The following is a 19,670-nucleotide window of genomic DNA, read 5'->3' as shown; positions in this document are numbered from 1 at the left end:
AAATTTATATATATTTTTTATTTTTGGTTAAAACAAGTATAAAACATATCAAAAATTAATCGACTTAACCGACCGATTAATTTATATTTCCAAAAAATTAACCGAACAGACCGAATACTTATATATTATAATTTTATTTATTAAATTCGGTTAATTCGGTTAACCGATCGATTTCGAACCGAATTAACCGTTAATCGAACTTCCAAAAAATTATTAACCAACCTCCGACCGAATTAATTCGGTTAACTAACCAATTAACCGAATTCGGTCAGTTAACCAAATTAATTCAGTTTTACCCAAAATTTGCACACTCCTAGTCGTATGGAATGTTGGGAAGTGTTTAAACGGTGATTTTCGGAGAGATACTTGAGTGAAGGAATGGGGTCCTCTAATTAATGTCTGTACACAACCCGAAATTATACCCATTGAACATGTTCCTGTTATGGAAATGGTTTTACCGAGTAGAGATTGGAACTGGGAGCTGATAAAAGATATGTTACCGCCACCTGTGGTTTCATGCATTGCATCTTATAAGCCTCTTTTTGTTACTGATGTGAATGATTTTGTTGGATGGGACAAGGATAAAAATCACAAGTTTTCAATTTGATCTACTTATTATTAATGAAAAAGTTAATGATTTTGTTGGATGAGGCAAGGATAAAAATTAAATTCTGACATGTCATAATTTTTTCATCTATTTTGTGGTGATTTCACAAAAAATACAAATATAAAGATTAAAAAACAAGTGAAAAGATAAATTGGGGGCTAAAATAAATTTTTTGTAAAGTTGGAGGGCCAAAAAATTCATTATGCCTTTCCTAAATTTTTATTTAAACCGTGTCTAATTTGAGGTGGTAGGATTTTCAAGGATGGCATCGGCAACTGGTGGCAAAGAAGGAGAAGAAGTTGGTAATATCTTCAAGTTGTCCGAAACCACTGTACTTAAAATCCAGAAGGGTGACATCACTCTCTGGTTCCTTAATGGCTCCTCCGATGCTATTGTAAGTCATTAATTTTTCTTTCTTTTTTCTTCAAATTTTCTATTGTGCAACAGAGGGTTTCTTTTTTCCTCATAATTTAATGGCAAATATATACGTTTTGGGGGTGGGAAGTATTGGTAGTGATTAGTGAGATCATGGGGCAAAGGTGCCCCAATTTATATTCTTTGAAATTATATTAAACTTTGTATAATCCATTAAAGAAGAAAGTGTGGTGTGTATATATCGCTGCTTAATTATTTCATTCTCATCAAGTAGATATTATTGATACATATAAGTGTATGTGTTATGCTTGAAACTTGAACTAAACAATTGAATTAGAAGAATTCAAGTTTTAGGGAATTTATGTATACTTGTGGCTTGTGATGATTTATAAGCTTGTACAGGTAAATCCAGCAAATGAAAGAATGCTTGGAGGTGGTGGGGCTGATGGAGGTATAATAAATATACAATAAACATAGGGAGAACGGAGGATTGGTTCATTCGGTCTAATTAGATAAATTTGAAATCCGACTTAACGACCATCTTCACATTTTATTTAACTATGGCCAACATAAGTTACTTACTCTTGGCCTTCTGCCTATTGAATTTTCATACAAGAATTAATATAATGTCAATGAAGCTCCAATGACCAATATTAATACAATGATACCAGCTATACATAGAGCAGCTGGACCAGAACTCGTTGAAGCATGCTATAAAGTCCCAGAATGAACCTGATGTTCGTTGTCCCACTGGAGAAGCAAGGATTACCCCGTAAGTTATCCTTCTTTCTAGTTTTATATAAACACATATTATATATAATAACATATTGATGTGTTTTGCAGAGGTTTTAAACTGCCTGCATCTCATGTAATTCACACTGTTGGACCTATTTATGATTCTCATAAAGACCCCAAAGCCTCCTTGACAAGTGCATACAAGTATGCCATCAATATACAAGATGATTCTTATATATTAATTGCTAACTTTTTTATCATTTATATTCTCTTGAATATTACCAAATTGGTTGCAGAAACTGCTTGAGTGTGGCTAAAGAGAACAACATTGAATACATTGCTTTTACTGCCATATCTTGTGGTGTATACGGGTAAGAAATGTTTTAGTATTAGGAACTACCAGTGGTTTTTTCTTTACTGGTGTATTTGAATAACTTATGTGTATCTTTGTTGCATGCTTCTCAGTGGATCTATCACATGGACTCGTATCTGCTATTTTTTAGTGTATTATTCAATGTTCATGCATGGGAGAATATGATCATTCTTTTCTACAAAATCACACGCATATACACATGTATATTCATCTAAATAATGAAAACTTGTTATGAGTATGGATGTTGAATGATGTGATCAGTTAGTATTTAATGTCTTATTTACCTCTCTGAAAATTTTTCAGGTATCCTTTTGAAGAAGCTGCAACAATTGCTATATCTACTGTCAAAAACTTTGCAGATGGCATTAAAGAGGTATTTTTTTTCTCCTTTTTGGCTTCAGATTCTTGCAGTCCAAGATTGTTGATTGATAGATCGATGATCCTAAACATCCTTGTCCAGATGATAGATGTACATATAGGCTTGTAAGTTGAAATTCAATAAAGATCAATATTACCATGACCCCATCTTCCATGTAGATAATATTGTTGTTAATTTGAATCTTGCTTAAATATCAGCATCATCAGTTGAAGCCTTACTATGTCGTAATAGTGCATGGCAACTCATGTCAGATTCATCTTAATTCATAATTGTTCCACTGGATATCCATCCTTATCCTCCTTTTCAATGCTTATTCTTTTTTTCTTTTCTTTTTTTTTGGGGGGGATAAAGCTTCATTAGAAAATTGTTGGTCCTCCCTTGAAATTCACAGGTACACTTTGTTTTGTTCTCGGATCAACTGTATAATGTTTGGTTGAACAAGGCAAAGGAATTGCTCCAAGCTTCAATGCATCAAAGCAGCCAGAATTAACTTGTCCTGCCTTCATCCTTAAGGATTCAGAAACTTCAAAAGTGTGTGTATTAAATTTAACTATGAGAGAATTGCATTCAGTTGGTTTGCTAGGATCCACAGTATTTGGCAAATTTGAGGCATCCATGCTTCAACGTTCATGCTGTCTACCTGCTATGGTTTCAACAGTTGTTTTGAAAGTACAATTACCTCTAATCAGTTAAACTTTTATAAATCCTAAAAATCTGCGGTAAAAATGGAACACATGAAGCACTTGTTATATATATGTCTCAACTTGAATGTGCTGATGTCTTTGCTACTCCCTGTTTTTCGATTGCTAAGTTATAAACAGAATACAGGAGAAAATGCTCACATAAATTCAAGTTTCTTTGATTTTCATCACAATTTTGACCACCTCTGGATCTTCATTTGTGGATAATATGCATAATGCTTACTACTAATTAGCTCAATAAACTAAAATGAAGATTTAGCAGCATTTCTAGAGGGACATTAAGTAACCAGATAAGACTTGAGGAGGCCGAGCACAGTAACCAACCTCAGACAATTTTTTTACAAGTAAGACATCACTGAAAGACATAAACAAAGCAGACAGTTGCATGCTTTCGAATTTATCAAGTGTAATATTACATCCATAAAGCATCAACCAATGTGCTGTTCTCTTAAGAAGGAAGACAGTCATTACCAGCTGTTATTGATAAATCGGCTCAACCGAACTACTACTAACTAATTCTACAAACCCAACAAATACAGAAAGCTCCAAGCAGACCATAGAGGTTCTTCAAGAATCGATATCAAGAAATAAGTCCTAAGGAAACTCCAGGAATATCATGTCTGCAGAAATCCCTTAACCATCTTTTTTCTTTTCCACTCTAATGTGGAAGCATTTAGCAGACGTTGCAACTTGACAACTTTGCATCAGTAATGAAAAGAGTAAAGCATGTTTACTCATAAGCTCTACGTAAACTGTGAGAATTAGGTGTCTTTATCTTTTGAAAAACTGCGGGGTATTCTGTTCGTCACACTATCATCTACTATCTTGTACTGCTGGGAAAACTTTCGCTGGATCATTCCACAGTATTTATTCACAGGCTCTTCGTATTTGCTGTAGAAGGCAAGAAGAGTAACCGATAAGATGGTTCCTGCCATCGCAAATGACAAAAACATTATATTTAAATGAGTAAATAAGCAAAGAAAGTTCATTAGCAAAATGCCTGCATTTGACAATTGATTGGCATAAAAATGCACAGATATGCTTAATATCCCTAGGTCCTAGAGAGCTTGTGACAAGAATCTTTAATGAACCAAATGCATAGTTGTTTACCAGAAATAAACCAAATGAGATTGTGGCTAAACAACTAAGATAGTTGCATTTAACATTATATCCATCAAACCAATAATAAAAATGACAATAATTAATCATATCCATGAATTAAAACAAAAATGAATATGCATTCAGTTGACAGATTAACATGCTTACCAATATAGGCAAGCGTGAAGAAAGAGCAATAGCTACCAATAGCAGACAAGAGCCACAGACAAGTCACAACCTGCCAAATCAACTACAGGTTAGAAAATTTCGTTAAGCAACAGCCTTCCCAGCCCGTACCCCAATAAATGAATGGCAGAAGCTGGCAGACTGGAACAGGTCTGGTGATATTGCAAAAGTGGAGTAGAACCCAGGACATTATACAAACACCATGAAGCTCCATATGACATGAAAAAAATAGAGGCCTGAAGCAAACTATTAACACAACATCTTGGCAATAAACACAAAAAGGTCAGAATGAATAGAAGAGTGCTTGCTGGAAGAGCGAGACAGGGTTTTCAAGTTTGAAGTAAGATTTTAAGTTGGAAAATGCCCTTGATCAACCTTTGTTGAGAGAAGACAATAGAGGGAAATGAAGACTACATATTCTTAATTGATTTATTTATTAAAATGCGGGAAAATACTCAACTCCAAAATCCCTAGAATTAAGAGATTTTTGCCCCCAAAAGGAGGAGTCTGTGGAGTTAACTGGAAGGTAAACAGAACGAGCAAAACCACTACTCTTACTTCCCACACCCTTCATTCTAACGACTATTTTTAGTAATAATAGTAAAAAAAGTCACATATCAACTTAATCATAATTCCACTAACAAGACATACAATTCTATTTTAACATTGATTCTTTATCTGTTTGTGCCTGTGTATGTTGCAGCACAGAACATTTAGTTTAAATACAACTGATCTAACTGACCTTGAAAAAAAGCCGAAAATCTTTGCCAAGAGTTATATCATGAGCCATAAGAAGCACGTTATTGATTTTAACACGAAACGACGCTGCAGCGTTGTTAACCATTTCCTCTGACAATTCAAGCTCTGGTAATGATTGTGGTTGTCTGCTTAAATAATATATCGACTTCATTGTCAAAACTGCTTCAGTATTCAAAAGGAAATCAACACATAAAAAAGAAATGTTGGTAATACCTATCTCTGTAAGCAGCATAGTTGGAATGGACAAACAAAACTATAATTAATATCAGCAAGACATCTGAACAAATAGATAAGAATGGTAATCCAGACCACTCAAATATGAGCCAAGCAACAGAAGCAACAACAATGACACCGAGAGAAACACTCCACCGCTTCCACAAGAGTATATCAGCCGCTAGAAACATTGAGAAGCAAAATTAGTTCATATATAACATAAAACAATGCACTAGTATTATAAGGGTGACAAGACATCAAGATAATCTTACAGAAATAATATCATACTACACAACAGGATTTCCCCAACATCACACTAATTAGTAATAGTAATTATATTGGAAGAATGTTGCTGGAGAACTGTTAGAAGCCACAAACTTTCACATATAAAACAGAATAACTAAAGATTCAAGATAAATATTAAATGAGCACAGGTAGAAGGAAACTTGGACTCCAAGAATGTACCCCACCAGGGAAAACTCATTTCGGCTTCTATATATATCAATCCACAAATCAAGTAGATAAGTAGAGTGAAATAAAGGTTGTATGCAAGAATTCAGTGCATAATCAAGATTTGCATGCATCAATTTGATGCATGTCAAAAATTTCAAGGCACCAATCAAGAACTTTCCTCCTTGGCATCATAACTTCTATTTTTTCAAACTAACTTCAAGCAAATAGTTTATTCCAGATATGGGATTTGGCTATTTATTGGAACGCATACCAAAACAAAATAAAGCAGTAATAAAGAGGGGAAAAAAAAAACCTAATCAGATTGTGAAAGTTGCATATCATTTTGCCTAGGCAGTATGCACAAACGAGTAACTACTATAAATAATGAGATATTCCCAAAGCGGAAGTAACCAAAAAAGAAAATTGTCGAGCAAGATTTCAATTGTCATAAAATATCAACGAAACCCAAGAATCACCAATTGACTAAAGAAATTATTTTGATTTCATTCAAAACAGGGGGAAAAGATACAGGTGAAAACGGATGAATAAAATAAAAGATGGGTCTTGTTATTGTTAAAAAAAAAACACTTTTTTTACCTTTACCACCACCTAGAAACTGGTGAAGAGAACCTTGACGATCAAACAAACGGTAATCATCGGAGGAGGATGTTGAAGAAGTGGAAGGTATTGTCTGATTTCTTGTGTCTTCACCATCAGGGTTACTCGAATTCTCCATGAATTGCGATCAACACCGTTTTGTCAGTTTTTAACTTTGTACCCAGAATGAAAAAGAAAATCACAAAGTTCGAATTTTGCTTAAAGTTTTCCCTCTCTGAAACCAAATTGCAGTGTCCCAGATCTACCACGGAATTGACGAGCAAAGCGGAAACAAAAGTATTTTCTTTCTTCTCTATCTGATTATTGAAATTTGAATATTAAAAATTGGTAACAGTTGAAATACATATGATAGAGGGTGTTTGGCAGTATCAAAACGTGTTATTGTTCCCATTCTAAAAGGTTAAACTGCACAATTGATCACTTAAAAGTTCACAAGTTTTCATTTTGAGGACCGAAAAATAAAAATTCTATTTTAGGCACCACAGTCAAAAATTATTTTCATTTTAAGCACTATTGTTAAAAACTATTCTCATTTTAGTCACATGGTTCAATATTATTGTACACTTATTTTAGTCACCCAACTTTAATAAATTTTCATTTTGATCATTTATTTCTTTTTTTAATTTCTTTTTATTTTTTAAAAGAAGGAAAAAAAGCCCTAAGTTTTTACAGATTGTTGAGATGAAACCCTATGTTTGTTCCTCATAACTCAATTCATTATAGAAAAACCCTGGTATTTCCTATAAAACTTTCAATAATTCACTAGAAAAACTCAAGTTTTTCCCTTATTACTAGAAAAATAAAACTAAGATTAATTTTAAAAGAGGAGAAAGGAAATGAAAAAGATAAAATATATTTCTGTAAAAATTCAAGTTTCCTATAAAAACTCATATATTCCCTGTAAAATCTCAAGTTTTTCTTTTTATTGAAAAAAAGTTTAAATTTGATTTTAGAAAATGAAAAAAAATAAAGGAAATTAAAAAGATAAATGAGTTTTCCTGCAAAGACCTAAGTTTTTCCTCTAGTACAATCTCAACTTTTTCCTTTTATTGAAAAAAAAACTAAAACTAATTCTAAAAAAAGGGAAATAATCTCAAATTTAAAATTTTTCAAGTCCTCAAGATATTATGGGAGAGGGGATTTCAATTAAATAGTTGACTTTTAATACCTAAAAATAATTTATTTTAAAATAATCTCAACATCAATAAATTTTTCATTTCACACGTTAAAAGTAATTTTAATCTGAAAACATTTTTGTTAAATGGACATCAACACCAGCAGATGTCATGATCCATTTAGATGCTTCTAGTAAAATCCTAAATCTAAAAGCCTATAAATAATTCATTTTTCTTTTCACACAAAAATATCTTACTTATATAGATAGAATCTTAGTTCGATTGACATGAATATTGTTGCTGACATCCACCTACTCCTCACATTGGTTTGGAAGGTTGGCTTTATTGACTCTTTCATCCTTTGTCTTGTATTGCTGCTAATTATGTGTTTCTTCAGAACCAACTTTTTGTTGTTGATTTTTTCGCCTTGTTTGTCCTTAGTCGGTTAAGAATCTTCCAAGCAATGCAACCCATGTTCAACTCACCCAACATGTTAGAGCTTATATCCTCCAACTAATCGGATGTCAAATAAGTCCGACTATTTTGTTGATTGAAATGTATCTCCAATTGTTTATCAATTTTTAAATGACGCAAAAATATAGTTGGGGTTCAATAATCTTGACATTCTTATACAAGACATTTTGCGAGTTCAAAGAATATTTTTACAAGCAAATGAATATTAGGCAAATATTGTGTGGTCTTCTCATGTTAATCAATATTGCATCAAAGTGAATTGTTGGACCAATCGAATGTCACAAGACCTGATAAGTGTGATGTCACTCAATGGTATAGAAGCATATAAATGTAGTGCATGCCTTCCACAAATGACTCTGTTCTACAACAATAGCCACATTATCCTAGTGTACGACACCCACACAAATTGCATACAATCATATAAATATAATTGTAATCATTGAAAGTAATTATATTAATTAAATATGAATATATCAATAATTTACCCATTCAAATGCAAGTTCATCGATTTGTTATCAAATCCAAGTAAAGTTCTTCTCATAATTGATATGATTCAAACGATCGCTAAATTTATTCAGATATTAAATATAAGTAATATTATAGAATATTTATAATGTAATGCATTCTATAACATAAAATATTACAGTTTTATTATATTTTTACCTTCTCATAATAGGAAAAGTGCACCATTTGGATGAGAGCTAACCACAACAACCACAACCAACCTAACACTTGCAGAAGCAAATTAATAATAACAATTTATTTCATTTATCTCAATCCAAGTTCCTTGCAAAGTGCTTTGTAGAGGATCGTTAGAACTGCTAACCCCAAGTATGTTCTAGTCAAATGAAAATCGTTTATAGTGAGAGATATATGCAATGAGCTAAATTGCTAGACTTGTTTAGCATCAATATTTCTCCAATCATATAAAGCATGTAAGGTATAGCATGCCAATCAATCTCAACCTCATTTGCAGCTAGTGGGAGAAAGCGGATTAGGTTTTTCAACCATATTAGCTTCATCCAACAACCATTGAAATTAGTATTCTTCTTGAAGAATACCTCCGACAATGTAAAGAGTACTCCCTCAAGATTGATGAACTTCTCTTGATACTATAGTTTCATCAATTGAAAGGTCGGATTGTAAAGCTACATCTTTCAATGTTATTGTTGCTTTGCCTTATGAAATTTGAATAGAATGGGTCTTAGGTCTCTATCTTTCTATTAAAATGGTAAAAAAATCTTGCGCACATTAAATGTAGCTTATTTGAGATGTCATATATAAACAAGCACTCATAAATGTGAGATGATTCGTCAGTTTGAAACATCAAAATAAATATTATGATGAAACCCACAAAATTAATTTTCAAATCATTAATCAGTAAAAAAAGAATTAATATTTAATTTGTTACAACCTAACCAAATTTTAATAATAAAGTCAACAATTTTTCCTGATTGTGGCAATCAAAGATACATGTCCCTGTAAAGCCATTTTAAAATTTGAAATTTTGGGCTAACTTAAAGGAATTTGGCAGGAATCTGTATGTAGTGGTTTAATAGCCACAAGAATTAAGTGTTTAAGGTTTTGTGTGAAAAATAAAAGAATGAGAGAAGTATTTATGAGTATGATCTCAACACCCATGATCTTAAGGTTGATGTGAAGCCGAATACATTAACACTATGTTTTGAGGAAATAGAATAATATTTCCCATTATTCATTAAATGATTTTTTTTTTGTTTAGTTCAACGTAATATTAATTCAATAGAATGATTATTACTTGTCTTCTCTTAATAGCTATCATTTATTCTCACTAAATAATGGTTATTCCATGCATCATTGAATAACAAAAAAAAAAAATCAGATTAGCTCTTTAAAACTTGGACATGGAAAATATAAAAATAAAATATTTGAAATATTTTAATATAATTTAATATAAAATATTTAATTTCAAATTATAATTTAATATAAAAATAATTATATTAAAATATTATTAAATTATATTAAAATATAATTAAATTATTTTTAATAATAATCTTATTAAAATTTAATAACAATAACAATAATCACTTGCCTAACAAAATTCTACTAAGGGTATTCTGGTCATTTCAATTTTTTTCCTTATACTATTATAACATCATTCTATTTAACCAAACACAAGAATATTATTACAGCTCTATTCCATTACAGTGAACCAAACGTAATATAATTGATTCAAGTTGTTATGAAGCCTGAATTTATGTCAACTAAGAGTGTCGAAGTCCTTTACGAGTTTAAAATTTCTTAAAAAAATTAAAAGAATCAACACTCATAAATGTTGAGGTCACATCGTTAAAAAAATATATGATACTAATTAATTTTATTTTATTAGTATTTAGAAAAAAATATTGCAATTTTTCTATGAAAAATTCACACACAACCAAAATTATAATGATAACTCAATAAAATTTTTTAATATTTTTGGTTAATTTTGCTTTTAAAATATTTTAAGTTTTCAATTAAGAAATATTCTAATATCTAAAAAAATTTCTTCACTTTATATATATATATATATTGCCTTTTTATCTTTGAAATTCATTTACTCATGAGAGAAATAAACCCTAAATTGTTCCAATTTTACTCAAACTATTTTCAAAAAGGTTATTCAGTTTCTACTTTCTACTGCGCCTTTGCTTTCAAGGTATCTCAAATTGTGAATTATAAATTATTAGGTAAAGTACGTAGGTCACTTTAAAATAATATTATTTTTATTTTGATTAATTTAGTCATTTTAATTAAGATAATTGCTTTAATTGGTCAAAACTATAAAAGATTTTGTTAATTCATTAACAGATTACTAACTTGTCATCTTTTTTTACTTTTGACTAAAGCTAGGGACCTTTCTGTAATTAGTCTAAAATATTTTTTTTTAAATATAATTAGAGTAGTTGCAGAGAGGTCATTAACTTTAGTTAAAAAAATTTATGTCAGCAATCTATTAGTAGATTAGCGGAATTTTTAACGATAATAACCAATTCAAATAATTATATTAATTAAATAATTAAATTAACAAAAAAGTTAGAATAACTAAAATAAAAACAATACTATTTTAGAGTTGGTGCCTAAATTATTACATTGAACCTAGTTTTCTCGTTGATGGCATGCATTGTATTTGTTAGAAAAAAAAATAACAAATAATTTTGTTGGTGTAGCTGATTTTTGACCTAGGGTAGACACCCGTATTTGAAGCAGTTGGCTTTTGGCTGCAAAATACCCCAAAATTTGTTTTGTACAATCTTTAATTTAGGCTTCCTTTGGATTCATATCGCATACAGTGCGTTAAAAATTTTGTGTTGAAAAATCAATCTCACTACAACACAGTGCATTGGGATGCTGTTTGGAATAAATTGCAGTGCACAAACATGCTGCATTGGATATGAAAATTTTGACTGGTGCTAAAAGCTCCAGTCAACCCACTGAGGGCAATAGGTAATTTTAAAAGACAAAAATACCTATGCTTTTATTTATTATTTTTAAATTGATTAAAATATTTATAATAAAATATTTTATCAAATATTTATTATTTTTCTATTTTATCATTTTATTTAATAAATAATTTAAATTGATTATATAATTTATTAAAATATTTATAATAAAATATTGGAAGATAAATTTTAATATTTTATTAAATGAATTTATAAATTCATATATTTTAATAATTTTAGAAAAGTAAAATAATTTAAAAACTTCTATTATATATCAATTCTAATCTAATGTCCTTAATAGTCTTTTTTTTATTCTCACATCACCGCTATAGCTGCGTTTGAATCCAAACACACACTCTACTATTGTTTCTAATCTCACTGCTACAGTATCTAATCTCACCGTTACAGTAACTAATCTCACCGCCACCACTGTTTTTAACCTCACCGGAGGTAAACACACCGCCCATCCAAATTAAGGCCTCCTTTGGTTTACCAGTGAAGACCAGTGTGGTGCAGTGAGGGATAGTAAACTCACTGGTATGCTGTTTGGTTCAACAGCACAATGCAGTGAAAACTTATTTCAGCCACACTGATATGCTGAAAACAGGCTGGAGGATTCAGCTGCAGTGAAAGCCAGTACACTTGTAGGTATTTTTTTGAGACAAACATACCCATACTTTTATTTATTATTTTACCATTTTAGCCTTGAAACTTAAATTAATTTCTTCCCCAACCACAGTTGTTTTCAAATTTGGGAACGGAACAGCCATTTTCTTTTTCATATTTGTGAAGTAAAACATTAATTTCTCCCCTCTTTTTTGCTTTGTTCTTGATTGTGGCTGCTTTTTGAAGGTATTTTCATTAATTTCTTGTTATCTCTAGTTCTGGCTTCTTCTACTCTTCTTTGTCACAGTTGTTATTATTATTACTATTATTTTGAGAACGAAACAACCATTTTCTTTTGCAACACTGATTTCTCCCTCTTTTTTGCTTTGTTCTTGGTTGTGGCTGAGGTATTTTCATTAATTTCTTATTATCTCTAGTTCTGGCTTCTTCTACTCTTCTTTGTCGCAGTTGTTAGTCCTTTTGACTATTGATGTTAAAGCAGTAGATTAATGATCTAATGTTTTAGAAGTGTATTTGGTTAATTTTTTGTCTGTTTGCTGAGAAATGTGAGCTTAAAAAAAGAACTTTTACCATTTCTGTTTTGTTATTATTGCACTCAAATTTAAAACCCTGAACAGCAAAAAATGAGCTTAGTTGAATTTGGAGAATTGAAAAGAAAATAGACTTCGGCCTTGATGGGGTTGAGTTTTTGGAAGTACATACAAATAATTCTTTGTTTGTTTGCTAATAAATATGAGGAAAAGCAAGATGAACTTTTCCCATTTCTGTTTTCTTCATATGAGCCTATTTTGATTTTCTTTGGGACTTAAATTTGAAGTCCTGAACACCAAAACTAAACTTAGTTGAATTTGGTTAATTGAAAAAATATATGGGAACTGAAAAAAAAACAAGTCCTTGTTGTGTTGATGGGATTGAGTTTTTAGAAGTGCATTGGGATAAATTCTTTGTTTGTTTGCTATGAAAAGTGAGAAGAAAATGAACCTTACAATTAAATAAATTCTTTGTTTGTTTGTTATGAAATGTGAGAAAAAAAAAGTGAGCTTAGTTCAACATTCAATATTCTGTTCTTATGATTTGTGTCTTGCAGGTTGGAGGCTCTGAGGTGCCTACTTCATTTGTTAGTGTAGAAGCAAGCAAGGTATGTATTTGAAATAGTGAAACTTGTTTAAAATCGTGTAACTGCGAGGAAAAATGTAAAATCTTACCTACAAGTTTGATGTCTGTGTTATCAACCAACCATTGTGCCCCATCTTTCTTAAATCCTGTGAAGTCTGAAGTAAACTCTATTTTATGCATCAGCCTCCTGAAAATGAAAACATATCAACAATTTTAAGTCATTTCTGTAGAACAAAACAAAAGTCAATCCTATCAAGTAGTATCACCATTATTAAAGACATCTGATATTGTCATGCTTCAAAAATACTCTTGATAGGAGCCACTCAACTATATTCGCTTCATGCATATGTAAATGCAGACAAATGAAAGTCATTACTCCGAAACAAAAGTCATTTCACATGCATAGTTCATGCTTTTCTAAGCTGATCATGCTAACTTTCATAAGCCGAAACACTAGTAAAAGTCATTACTCCAGCACTTTCAATTCACATTTACAATCAGTAATCCAAATATACCACATCTAGAACAATTTATCAATTTAAATTATATTCAACAAGTACTATTAAAATTTTAAATCTGAAACTAAGAAGGAACAAAGTTTTTTATTACAGAGAGAAAAAAAAACAAAAGAAAAAAGAGAAGAGAGTGGAAGGTCAAACTTTATCAATGGCATGGGTTCTTAAAAAATTATTTGATAACAAAGTAGCTTCTTTTTATTGGGAAATCTGGGTATTCTTTCTCAAGTTTGCTGAGAGAGAAAGAAATGGCAATAAGTTTTTTTTCTTTTAACTTTATTGTGTTTTGGTTTAGTTTACAATACTTTTATGTTTGTTTCCCGAGAAAATTTCAAATAAGCTGAGAATTATGGAATTCATTTTATCAAAAACTCTTGTTCTTATTATTTATATCTAAATTTCTATCATAAAAACTCAAATTCCATAGCTTTCTAAACCATAGCAGATTATCAATTAGTCACTATAACAAAAATTATCAAGTGGGTTTTGAAGAGAATTAAGCAAGGAGTTCAAAACTACTAAAATGTAACAAAATTAACTAGAAATTCACCTTGAATTTTGATCTCAAATTGCCGAAATTTCAAAGCTTTTCTTCTCCAACATTCGGCTCCCCAAAAGATGAACATGCAAGCACTAACATTTTTGTGTTTTGTTTTATCAATATTTGAGTTATTACTAATTTACTATATTAGCCTTTCTAATTGATTTTAAACCGGCACATATAGCATGGACATATACGGCACTCATCAAATTAAAAGGGTTATTTACCAATTAAGTACTTAAAATCAATCTTCACTAATAATTTCATCTTAACAATCTCCAAATTACCGTCTATGCTTTTGTCTAAGGTTAACTTACAACATAAGCACTCAAAGTTAAAAAACCAATCCAATTCGGCACTAAAATGAATGCATGCATGGCTTTCTAATTTTTATGTTTTATAATACTTACAATAATAATTATCTTACCAAAATAACCTTAAATAACATATAAAAAAAATCATGCATAATGCCATTTAAATTATTATTCTACCGTCCATTACAACTAAATGGTTTAATAACCATGCAAACACTTTAATTAATAAAACCACATACAATTCGATCCTATTAAAACTGCCCTCAATATTTTCATAATTTGCAATCATATCCTTTTTAATTAATTAAGCACACAAACCTTAAAATTTAAACACGAGTTACCTGTTAGTGTTAAGTGTTTTAAAAAGCACACGATGTACTCCTCTGGTAATTTCTTAGAATTATTGAGTTCTGACCTCTAAGGGCATTGCAGGTTCTGTCACTATATGATATCTGAAGATGAAATGAAATGTTATGATTTTATTAAAAAATATGAAAATTTAAATCTAATAATATTTGCAATTATTTTTTATCAAATTAACCCTAAAACTTGAATTACATACTAAAAAGTTGGTACTGCTACATTAAAAAAAGTCAAACTTAGGTACCAAATGATATATTAAGTCTAAAATTTATTTCCAAAACAAGTTATGTAGTACAATTAGTGTTTGTTTAATTTTATGAAGCATATGATAATCAATTATCCTTTCTATATCCTCATAATTGTTTACCATGGATCTTTGAGAATTTTTCTTTACTGTTCATTTTATGGTTTTCATCTTTTTGTTATGTGTTATTCTTAATTTTTTTATGAAACTATATTATTATATCTAATAATATATTTATGGTTTTATGTCGGTTGACATTTAAAATCAAAATAATAATAGATGGTAAAGACACGAAAATTTGTGGAGGGAGATAGTACCTTAGCAACAAAAGCTGTTTGGGATGATGAGATGACGTTGATATTTTGTGAGCTTTGCGTGAATGAAGTCAATGCTGGTAATAGACCAACAACTCATCTAAACTCAAAAGGATGGGAAAATGTCGTTGCTCTTTTTCAAGCAAAAACACAAAAAAAAATTATGGAAAACCTCAATTGAAAAACAAGTGGGATACATTAAAAAAGGAATAGAGGTTATGGAGGGAGTTGCTTAAGGAATCTATAGGTATTGGATGGTGTCCATCTAAAAAGACGGTCGATGCGACCGAAGAATGGTGGGCTGAAAAAATACAGGTTAGTGTTAACTTTATCATTATTTTAATGCATAAAGTTTAGTGAAATTAGTAATTTACAAATATAAATATCTGAGTATAACATTTAAACTTTTATGTAGGAAAATCCTGATTTTAAAGGATTTAAGAAGAAAGGAATTGAACCACAATTGAATGATTTAATGTGGCAAATGTTTGGTGGCATTGTAGCCACTGGAGAGAATGCATGGGCACCTTCGTCTGGTGTTCTTCCAAGTGGAGTTCTTATGGGAGATGATACACCTAATGAGGGATTTGGTGATTCAGATGAAAATAGTAATGAGAATGAAAGTATCCTTTCTAATGAGGTACCATCAAACCCTCCTCGTGAAACTCCTAATCGAAGAAAGGAAACACTTGGGGTTGTACACGGTAAAGGAAAAAAATCAAGTTCAAGTAGAAAATCATCAAGAGATTCATTGGCTACTCATATTGAGAAATTGTGTGAGAGTATGGCTAGTCCAAGGAAGTCAGTGAATGAAATTGTTTTTGCTCACTCTGAATATACTATTTCAAATGCAATGGATGCTTTGCGTGATTTGGGAGATGAAATTCCAAAAAAAGATGAACTGTACTATTTTGCCATCAAAATATTCCAAATACCGGTGAAACGAGAAGTGTTTTTGAACTTAGATCCAGATGTTAGGGTTTGGTGGTTTCGACGTGAGTATGCTGAACAAAATCCAATTGCATTATTTTCATCCTTGGTAGCAACATCCTCCTTTCCCTTCCAACCATACCATCCATCACCTCCACCATAAGCTCCTTAGAATTATTATTGTAATATAACCATGCTACTTTTTTATATGTAAAACTAATGTATAATCTACTTTTTCATATGCAAAACTAATGTATGATCTACTTTTTTATATGTGAACCTAATGTATGATATACTTTTTTATATGCAAAACTAATGTATGATCTACTTTTTTATAGGTAAACCTAATGTATGATATTTTTTATGTTTGGTATTTTTAGCTATGCTTTTATTCAATTTTTTATGTTGTATAGAATGTCACAAGTTATTAATTTATTTTCATTTGATTACTTTTTCAGGTTATGGATGAATTTAACAATATGTATAATAGTTTTTATATGAATTATGATACCTTTGAATTAAGTGAAGAAGCTCAACGAAGAATAGCCACAATTGTTACACAAGTTGAGCGCAACAATTATCATGAAGAGGAAGAACAAGTGTTAAGCAGTGTATTGCTACACCATGAAACTTATTTCACTAAGCAACCGTGTATGGATTCAAATTATACAGGTCAAATGTGGGTGGACGAAATATCAAATGGGCATGATGATCGTTGCACGAATAGTTTTAGGATGCTAAAAAATATATTTCACAGCTTGTTGCATGATTTGCAAACCAATTATGGCTTAAAGCATGGGAATGTATCTGCGATGGAGAAGTTAGCATTATCATTGTATATTCTTGGAAATAGAGAATCAAATTCAAATGCAGCAGAACGATTTCAACGATCTGGGGAAACTGTTAGTCGAATTTTTACTGATATGTTACATATATTTGCTCGAATGGGAATAGACACGATTAAACCCACTGAAGGTCAATTCGAGGAAGTACCGAACCATATTCGACATGATACAAGATATTGGCCTCACTTTAAGGTAAAATTTACACAATCTTTATATTTTTAAAATATAAATTATTTCTAACTTTTATCTCATTACTTGTATTTATTTTAAAAGATTGTATAGGGGCCATAGATGGAACACACATAAAAGCATGCATTTCGCCTTCTTGTCAAATACCTTATATCGGACAGAAAGGTGAACCAACTCAAAATATTATGGCAGTTTGTGACTTCAACATGTGCTTTATTTTTGCATTTCCTGGTTGGGAAGGAACAGTACATGACAGTAGTATTTTTTTGCAAGCACTTAGAAAACAAGAGTTAAAGTTTCCACTCCCTCCACCAGGTTGAACTTTAATTTTTTTAATTAATCTTTACATAAAAAACAATATTAAAATTTTTAATTTTTTTTTAAACTTGATATTATGTTTTACTTTTTTGTAGGAAAATATTATCTTGTGGATTCAGGATATCCACAAATGGCAGGTTTTCTAGGTCCATATAGGGGGGAACGATATCATTTACCTGACTTTCATCGAGGTAATCATCGAGCATCTGGAAAAAAAGAAATTTTTAATCATGCCCATTCTTCGTTACGCTCTGTGATTGAACGAACATTTGGAGTGTGGCAAAAAAAATGGCCAATATTAAGAGATATTCCAAGCTATTCATTCGACAAGCGAGTTTTAATAGTATTTGCAACAATGGTTTTGCATAATTATATTCGAAGACATGCTTGGTCAAATGATGAGGATTTGCGACAATTTGAAAATATACCCAATATGCCAATCTCTTCAGGCCATTTTGATAGAGGTGAATCGAGTTCTTCTAACAGTGAAAGTGACCTTGAAATTGCAATGTTAAGGGAAACCATTGCAAATAGTTTAATGAATCAATATTTGTAAAAATAATTTTGTATCATAACCTAATTTCTAGTAATAATGAAACTTGTTATGTCTTATGTTACTATATATATATATATATTTATTAAAAATCATTCGTTTAGATACTTCAAAATTTGATCCAAGTATAATGTTACTATTTGCGAAAATAATATTTATCATTGTTATAAAAGAATATTTAACTATAAAAAATTAAAAATTATTATCATTTTATCTAAAAAATAATTTAAATTGATTATATAATTCATTAAAATATTTATAATAAAATATTGGAAGATAAATTTTAATATTTTACTAAATGAATTTATAAATTTACATATTTTAATAATTTTATATAAGTAAAATAATTTAAAAACTTCTATTATATATCAATTCTAATCTGATGTCTTTAATAGTCATTTTTTATTTTTACCTCACTGCTACAGCTGCATTTGAATCCAAACACACACTCCACCGCTGTTTCTAATCTCACCGCTATAGTATCCAATCTCACCGCTACAGTAACCAATCTCACCGCCACCGCTGTTTTTAACCTCACCGGAGATAAACACACCGCCCATCCAAACTAAGGCTTCGTTTGGATGGGCGATTGACTGTGGTGCGGTGCGTTTAGCTTACTTTTTATCTCACGCTACAGTATCACTACAGTATTTAATCTCACCGCTACCACTGTTTTTACACTAACCGCAGCTAAACGCACCGCCTATCCAAACTCACCCTAAGCCTAAGCCTTAGCCAACTTATATGATTGGCTACTAATTTGATATATATCACTTTCATCCTATAATAATTAGTATGATATACTCACATTTTACGCTAGATTGATTATAGAGTAAAAATTTAAAAATTAAATATATTTAAAGTAAAGTTTTTAGAACTAAAATGGTGGTTGAACTGATTAAACTATTGGTTCGTATGATTCAATTAAATGAATCATTAAAAACATAAAAATAAAATTATTTTAAAAACTAAAAAATGGTTCAATTAGCATTTTAGTCTAGTTCTATTAACTGTACCAACTCATAAGTCAATTAGTTTGTTGCCTCTTTTCGGACTGGTACCTCGAACAGTTCAATCGATTCAAATAACTATGACTCTAAGTTTTTACACTTTGTAAATTTAGAATTTAGTCCAACTTTTATTTTTAATAATTTAATTTCTCAATTTTATAGATTTAAAATTTTACTTTTAAATTATATACAATCACGTAATATTTTAATTGAAAAGCTAATGATATTAATTATTTAAATTAAT

At 30.5% G+C, this 19,670-nt stretch overlaps 2 protein-coding genes and 1 pseudogene across 6 annotated transcripts; 2 read left to right on the top strand and 1 right to left on the bottom strand.

Annotated features, from left to right (window-relative positions):
• Positions 1-846: 846 nt before the first annotated feature.
• On the top strand, positions 847-3,220 carry LOC107897931 (macro domain-containing protein VPA0103-like; annotated as a pseudogene).
• A 315-nt stretch (positions 3,221-3,535) lies between these two features.
• LOC107897930 (reticulon-like protein B16) lies at positions 3,536-14,529 on the bottom strand. Of its 5 annotated transcripts, none has more exons than XM_016823537.2 (6): positions 14,356-14,529; positions 13,380-13,477; positions 5,427-5,607; positions 5,197-5,341; positions 4,437-4,506; positions 3,536-4,098 (listed from the first exon to the last, which is right to left on the bottom strand). In XM_016823537.2, the coding sequence occupies exons 2-6, from the start codon at positions 13,468-13,470 to the stop codon at positions 3,932-3,934; spliced, it is 654 nt and encodes a 217-aa protein (XP_016679026.1). In that variant the 5' UTR covers positions 13,471-13,477; positions 14,356-14,529; the 3' UTR covers positions 3,536-3,931. The 5 variants fall into 5 exon arrangements, with proteins under 5 accessions (XP_016679026.1, XP_040933805.1, XP_040933803.1 ...); XM_041077871.1 differs by having other exon boundaries at positions 5,197-5,338; positions 14,356-14,498; XM_041077869.1 differs by lacking the exon at positions 14,356-14,529 and adding an exon at positions 6,477-6,793.
• Positions 12,347-18,403, top strand: LOC107897932 (uncharacterized). Its single transcript, XM_041077873.1, has 5 exons — positions 12,347-12,399; positions 13,262-13,312; positions 16,970-17,548; positions 17,630-17,860; positions 17,959-18,403. The coding sequence occupies exons 3-4, from the start codon at positions 16,973-16,975 to the stop codon at positions 17,636-17,638; spliced, it is 585 nt and encodes a 194-aa protein (XP_040933807.1). The 5' UTR covers positions 12,347-12,399; positions 13,262-13,312; positions 16,970-16,972; the 3' UTR covers positions 17,639-17,860; positions 17,959-18,403.
• The last annotated feature ends 1,267 nt before the right edge of the window (positions 18,404-19,670 follow it).

Source organism: Gossypium hirsutum, chromosome A10 (genome assembly GCF_007990345.1).
Source record: "Gossypium hirsutum isolate 1008001.06 chromosome A10, Gossypium_hirsutum_v2.1, whole genome shotgun sequence".
Classification (NCBI taxonomy): Eukaryota; Viridiplantae; Streptophyta; class Magnoliopsida; order Malvales; family Malvaceae; genus Gossypium; species Gossypium hirsutum.
The sequence above is the reverse complement of the archived record's forward strand: the minus strand, read 5'-3'. Positions and strand labels throughout refer to the sequence as shown.